At 31.9% G+C, this 7,821-nt stretch overlaps 1 protein-coding gene and 1 non-coding gene across 2 annotated transcripts; both read left to right on the top strand.

Moving 5' to 3' along the window:
* Positions 1 to 1,679: 1,679 nt before the first annotated feature.
* LOC120090665 lies at positions 1,680 to 2,273 on the top strand. The gene has a single exon (XM_039048383.1). The coding sequence runs from the start codon at positions 1,680 to 1,682 to the stop codon at positions 2,271 to 2,273; it is 594 nt and encodes a 197-aa protein (XP_038904311.1).
* Positions 2,274 to 5,342: 3,069 nt separating this feature from the next.
* On the top strand, positions 5,343 to 5,415 carry TRNAV-AAC. Its single transcript has one exon. It is a non-coding gene; the product is annotated as a tRNA-Val (tRNA).
* Positions 5,416 to 7,821: the final 2,406 nt, after the last annotated feature.

Genomic DNA, 7,821 nt, shown 5'->3' on the forward strand with positions numbered 1-7,821 from the left:
AGAATCGTGAAGAACATCTCATGGCATTGCAATGCTGGGATGCAACATTGCGATGATGTTCATCTCAACCCAGCATGCATGTACGCACCCAAACTGGCGGTCCAAGTGAACCGGTCCAGCCGGTTTGGGTTAAAGAGGTCTGGTTCGACCTGATTAAGCCTATTTCAACCCAATTTTGAGCATTAAAGGTCCAATTTGAGAGGTTCGGGTCCGATTCAAGGTGGTTCGAGCAATCTAGAAGTGTTTTGGAGCCAAATTCGGTTGTTTTATGTAATAATTAGGCCTTTGTTTGCTTGAAAATGCTAAAACTAAAACCATATCAGTTTGATTTTAATTATTTATAAATGTGATGTATGTTATAATTAAATAAATCTTGTATATGTATATGAGTATGTCATGTAGATTTAAAATCCCACCATAGGAAGCATGTTACATGCATAGAAAGTATGTTATAAGGTGTTATAATATATAGTATGCATGTTTATCATATATTTTAATATAACTGTTATATTAAATCACGAGATATCTGACGTATATTATGGTTGTAAAGCATGTCTAGAAGTTTTATAAGTTGTTATAAAATTGGGTTAGACATTTAAAATCCATAACAAAGATTAGTTGCATGCTCACGTAGGTGAACCACTTGTTTTAATAGTCGAAATAGGTCGTTATCTTATAAAATACGGTTACAAACTCAATTGGTTTAATAATCCTGTCTAAGGCTAAAGGTACTTAAGTTGATGGTTTACGTAATACCTCCTACCGGGGGATTATGACCGAAATATTGAGTGTTGTTAACCGGTTCTATGAGCTTGTGTGAGTGCTGTGAGGTTTAAAATTGGTTTACATCTAGACATTGTAGGTTAAAATCCAAATATAAACATTATACTTGGATAAAATCATATAGACTTAGGTTGTTTAAAATTAGCCAGAATATATCTAAGTAAAAGAATATCCAAATATTTAGAACACTTCAGTGGGAGATTAACAATATATTCGATATATCATTTTTAGCTTTCACGATCCCAAGAGTTCACACCATGAGATCCATGCTCGACTTCATGTTGCTTTTACCGTAATTGCTTTATTCAGAAAATGTTTGCATGGGTCAATAACAAGGCGAATGAGGGAGGTAGTTTATAGTAAGTGGGTGAAAGAAATGTGTCAACATATCCTACGGTCTTCTCTATTAGTTTGAACCGTGAGATTCCTATATTATGTCTGCTGTCATTTTTAGGCGACACTAGCTAGTCGTTAACCGTGACAACCTCTTGGGAGGGTTGTAACATAGGATTCAGAACAACCCAAGCTTCAGAAATGAATAGGGTCTTATAAGTTCCGTCTTGAAAATTGTCTTCCAAATCAGAGACATGTTCATACCATTCTATAAGATCAGAAAATGGTGGGTAACACTTACAAGAGTTACTAAACGTTAGTGAAGTTCTTGACCGAAAATGGTAGCCAAACGAACTATAGGAATAAGAGTTATTCTGGATTATAGTATTTGGTTAAGATTATCTTGCTTATATGAAAGAATATTTGACTGCTCCTCGGTAACATCTTTTCTAACTCACTAATGTATCGTTGTAAATAAATAAAGAAATATGGTTACTTTATTACATTTTGCTAAAATTAGGTTCAAATGCATAAGTTTAATAGAATTTGTTTATTTTTCAGCAATGTCAAACTCAATTATTCAACTTCTTACTTCCGACAAATTTAACGGAGAAGGTTATTCTAATTGGAAATCAAATATAAATACAATATTAGTGGTTAACGACCTAAGGTTTGTTTTAGCAGAGGAATGTTCTCCTCTTCCCGGTTCAAATACTAACCCAAATGTTCCGAAAATTTATGATAGATGGGTGAGGGCTAATGAGAAGGCGAGAGCCTATATCTTGGCAAGCACATCTAATATGTTCAACAAGAAACATGAAGTCATGCCCACTGCCCGTGAAATTATGGCGTCATTGCAAGAAATGTTTGGGCAACCGTCATCTTTTGTGCTACATGAGGCTATAAAATATGTTTATAACTCATGTATGAGAGATGGAACCAATGACAGGGAGCATGTCCTAGACGTGATGGTTCACTCTAACATCGCAGAAGCTCACGGGGCTACCATAGACGAAACTAGTCAAGTTAGTATGATCTTGGAGTCTCTGCTGAAGAGCTTCTTGACCCTTCAAACTAATATCGTAATGAATAAGATTGATTACAATCTGGCTACTTTATTAATTGAACTCCAGACTTACCAACCAGTGATGAAATAAAAAGAAAGTGAAGCAAATGTTGTTTTACAACAGAAAAAATTTCTGAAGGGATCATCTTCGAGAATGAAGCCTTTAGATAAAATGAAGTCTGCCCCTTCATCCTTTAAAGATAAAAGTATCTAGATGAAGAAAAAGGGGAAGGGGAAGAAGAAACCTACTACTTAAACAAAGGCTCCTAAAGGAAAATGTTTCCATTGTGGAGAGTACGGGCATTGGAAACGCAACAGCCCGAAATATTTGCTGAAAAGAGAACTGAAAAGGCTAAACAAGGTAAATCAGATTTACTTGTAATTGAAACATGCTTAGTGGAAAATTCTCACTTAACCTGGATATTAGATTCAGACGTCGCTAACCATGTTTGCACTTTTCTACAGGAAACTAGTTCTTAGACTCAACTCTCACAACACAAAATGACTTTCAAGGTTGGAACAGGAGAAGTCATTTCAGCTGAAGCCGTGGAAGACATCAAGTTATATTTTGAAGAATCTTTCATTTTGCTAAAAAAATGTAGACTATGTACCCAAAATGAAAAAAAAAAAAAAGAAAAAAAAATTGATCTCCATATCTTGTCTGCCATTTCTGACCATTCTTCTCAATCTAAGCCCAATCTTTCAAAAGCATTTGAATCTGGCAACTTTTGGGGTTGGTAATATAACTAATTACTTCACATTTTTCCTTGCTCTTTTGTTCCTATTTTAAGTTTTTGAGTCAGCTTATGCATACTTCGACTAATCTTACGGGGCAATATGCGTGATTATACAAAGAGAAGTCATAGGATATTAGATCCTATGTAGGTGGCCACTGTAGATCGAACCCATTCTCTCACAGTGCCCCAAAGTGCTTTTTTAGGTATAAATTGTGTACATAAATTAGTACAGGTAATTCAGTTGGTTTTGTTTGTTTTTCTTTGTGTAATATATGTAATTGGTGGATTTATGGGAATAAACAATCTTTTTTGCTTCATCTATAGAAGGTTGATGAACAAAGTAAATAGAAACAGAAATTAAATTATTAATTATCAGCACATGCAGAAGTTCTTTCCAAATTTGTTCTTTGAAAATGGGTATGAAAATTAGAGAATAAACAAATCTGGGTTTTTTGTTTGTAATGCACAAAAATGGCTCTCCCATTGCACAATGAAAACAGGAAGAGGAAATTTTTGTGACAAAAAGAATATGATCTTCTTGATCTCTTGATATGACTCTATTGATAGTTAAGAAAAATAAAAAGAATTAGATAAAATGAAGTCTGCCCCTTCATCCTTTAAAGATAAAAGTATCTAGATGAAGAAAAAGGGGAAGGGGAAGAAGAAAACCTACTACTTAAACAAAGGCTCCTAAAGGAAAATGTTTCCATTGTGGAGAGTACGGGCATTGGAAACGCAACAGCCCGAAATATTTGCTGAAGAGAAACTGAAAAGGCTAAACAAGGTAAATCAGATTTACTTGTAATTGAAACATGCTTAGTGGAAAATCTCCACTTAACCTGGATATTAGATTCAGACGTCGCTAACCATGTTTGCACTTTTCTACAGGAAACTAGTTCTTAGACTCAACTCTCACAACACAAAATGACTTTCAAGGTTGGAACAGGAGAAGTCATTTCAGCTGAAGCCGTGGAAGACATCAAGTTATATTTTGAAGAATTTTCATTTTGCTAAAAAAATGTAGACTATGTACCCAAAATGAAAAAAAAAAAAGAAAAAAAAATTGATCTCCATATCTTGTCTGCCATTTCTGACCATTCTTTCTCAATCTAAGCCCAATCTTTCAAAAGCATTTGAATCTGGCAACTTTTGGGGTTGGTAATATAACTAATTACTTCACATTTTTCCTTGCTCTTTTGTTCCTATTTTAAGTTTTTGAGTCAGCTTATGCATACTTCGACTAATCTTACGGGGCAATATGCGTGATTATACAAAGAGAAGTCATAGGATATTAGATCCTATGTAGGTGGCCACTGTAGATCGAACCATTCTCTCACAGTGCCCAAAGTGCTTTTTTAGGTATAAATTGTGTACATAAATTAGTACAGTAATTCAGTTGGTTTGTTTGTTTCTTTGTGTAATATATGTAATTGGTGGATTATGGGAATAAACAATTTTTTTGCTTCATCTATAGAAGGTTGATGAACAAAGTAAATAGAAACAGAAATTAAATTATTAATTATCAGCACATGCAGAAGTTCTTTCCAATTTGTCTTTGAAAATGGGTATGAAAATAGAGAATAAACAAATCTGGGTTTTTTGTTTGTAATGCACAAAAATGGTCTCTCCATTGCACAATGAAAACAGGAAGAGGAAATTTTTTGGACAAAAAGAATATGATCTTCTTGATCTCTTGATATGACTCTATTGATAGTTAAGAAAAATAAAAAGAAATTTGATGTTACTTTTTGTGCAAAAAGATTAGTTTCGAATTTTAATTTATGGAATATTTAATTTTAAAGTATAAAAAAGTAGATCTAACTACGGTTGGTTTTCATATTTACCTTAAATCATGGAGTTTGTATTTGTTTATGTGGTTGTTTAAGTGAAATAATCATAAGAAAATTATGACCATAAATAACAAATATATATATAATATATATATATATATTGTGGATTATAATTGAAAGGAGTAAGAAAGGCACATGTACGATTTAGAGATACATTATGTCTCTTTTTTTATGTATGTATTTAGATATGTTTACATAAGTTAACACGAACTTGTTTTTCGATGAATTTAACTACAAAAGACTGCGAATGGTTGTTTTTGAAACAAACTTCGAATGTTAGGAGGTAAATGAATTTTTAAAAAATTGAAAGTACAGTCGAACCACATTCAATATTTTAGAGTATTTTTAATAGTTTAATCAATATTTCATTTTTCAAATCATATGAATTAAATAATTAATTAATTATTTATTTATTTTTAGAACAAAAATATTTCTTTTCACGAGAGGTAACAATTTTAAAGACAAATGAAATTAGAGAGAGAAAATCAGTGGAAATATTAATTCATGGATCAATTCTATTTTTGGCATAAAATATTTAACTGATAAACAATACTAAAAGATAAACAACAAAGCGGTGTCGTGGTGTAGTTGGTTATCACGTCAGTCTAACACACTGAAGGTCTCCGGTTCGAACCGGGCGACGCCAACTTTTTTTTCTTTCTTTTTATTTATTTATTTTTTTGTTTTCATTTTCATTTTATTACTTCTTTTGCTCCTTCATTCTTCTTTTTCTGGATCGCATTACATCATGATGTTTAATACTAAAAAAATATTTCTTTTTTTCAAGTTTTTTTTTGTTTTCTCAATCTAAACAAACTTTTAAATTCTTGTTTTGAAATTAAATTCGGTTATTTCAATCCAATCTTTGCATAAAAATTTTGGTAAAACATATATAATTAGATATTTGATTAATTTGACAAATATTATATTAATTAATTAAATTATGCTTACGTTGGATATATAATAATAATAAATTATAATTGTAGTATATGATTAGCATTCAATAATGTCTTTATATGGTTACATATGGCTAATAGGGGTGACCATTGGCCAGTCGGAGTCGATTTTCCAACCAGGTCGGCCCCGAACCGACCAGAATCGGTTTGGAATATGTCCAAATTGGTCCTGATCGTCGACTGAACTGAAACCGACTGGTCGGTTTTGGTCGGGTTATGTTTTTTTTTTACTTTTTTTAATTTTTTTTCTTCCTTTAAAAGAATTATTATTATATTTATATTATAAGAAAAATTGCTAGTTAATTTAGTTATAAATCATTATCGTTATAATAGCAATCTTTTTAATACAAATAAAAAAAATCAACTATTTATTAACTTCCTTATCAGTCATGTTTAGTTTCTCTCTTAATTTGTGATTGTGATTCAAAATTTAAGATACTATTTCACATTTTATTATTTTAATACTTATGGAATTAAGCTAGCCTAGAGGTATTAAAAATAAGATATTGATATGATTTGATTTGACAACCCTTAATATTTAACAATTAACATGTCCATTGTTTGGGATTGTGTTATTGTTCGCTGCTTAATTGCTTAAATAACCTCTAATACATATTACATATATATTTGAAACAAAACTAATATGAGAGTAGAGAGTGATCATCACAAATAGAAATGTCACGTGACACATAGTCATATACAACAATTAGAAAAATTGCAACATAAAGTCAATTGTCAAATACAATCAAAAAATCATAAACATAAAGTCAATTGTCAAATACAACCAAATTACAATAAAATCAAATGATAAATGCTTAATCGATAATTGACAACTTTGCAAAATCTGGAAGGTCTTGAATGTCTTTTTCATTGTCCATACTGCTCTGAATCCTATATAATTAGATTAAGAAGAGAAAGACAACCTCATTAAGATTTTAATCTAAACAAGTTACAACTACAAAATACAAATGATGAATAAATACCTTTTCAAATAATGAAACTTCTTCTATGTCATGCTGAACTTTAAGATCTATTGGACTCGAATTTAGCCAATTTTGAGTACAAATGAGAGCCTCCATTATTTTTTGGAGCCAGTGAACAACGTGATGAATCAACAAACACATCCTCCTGTACTAAAAGCCTACTCAGACGCTACAGTAGATACTGAATTGTAAAATATCTCTAGCCATACGACTAAGAACCTCAAACCGATGACTGTTCCTCTTCCACCATTGATTATGTCAAAATCACCTTCATTCTTAACATTCGCTTCCAAAAATAAATATCAATCTCTGACCCTGTTCGAAAGGTGTAGTCTCATCGCCTTCAAATCAAGATCAATTGTATCTTAGACAAAGTCTTCACCACCTTTTTAATTGGATCACAATCATCATGGTCTACGAGGCTGAGACAATTGGTGTATTAGTAGTAGTACTCCCATTCCCACTCTAAGTATGAGTAATACTGTACTCATGAAAGAGACATCTGCAACATTGTTCCATTCCATAGATTTGGCAACCTCTGGCCCAAAAAATTTTTAAGGCAAAAAGAACAAAACTTTAGCTTTTTTCGAGGATCTAGCACAATAGCAACATACAACAATAGATTATTTTTTTTCATTGTTCCCCCAATACTTCTCAAATTTGGCCTTCATATTATTGGCCATTCCAACTAGCATTGCATTTGCACTACCAGTATTCAAACGTATACAATTTTGAACCACTGTAATCTGATGAAAAACCATATTCGAAGTGGTGTACAAAGACCCTGAATTTTCAATGTCACATTATAAAAGACCTTTAAAAACCTAATCAACATCTTAGCATTTGTCCAATCTTCCTTATTTGGTGACTAATCGTGTCTATAAGAAGCTTTTCATCTTCTAATCTATCAAAAGCCTTTTCAAACTTCATAACTTCCTCAGCATCAAATATGTAGAGTTCCATCTAGTGGGAACATCAAGACACATAACTTTTTACAAGAAATTTTTTCAATTTCAATGCACTTTTTAAATTTCAAAAAACGTGTAGGAGAGATCTTATAAATCGTACAACATATCGAATTCTTTCAATGCAATCATTAGGTTCCTTAAAAAT

Source organism: Benincasa hispida, chromosome 11 (assembly GCF_009727055.1).
Source record: "Benincasa hispida cultivar B227 chromosome 11, ASM972705v1, whole genome shotgun sequence".
NCBI lineage: Eukaryota > Viridiplantae > Streptophyta > Magnoliopsida > Cucurbitales > Cucurbitaceae > Benincasa > Benincasa hispida.

What these genes read in the sequence shown, in the direction of transcription:
- LOC120090665 (XM_039048383.1), top strand. Translation starts at nt 1,680, where the DNA reads ATGTCAAACTCAATTATTCAACTTCTTACTTCCGACAAATTTAACGGA.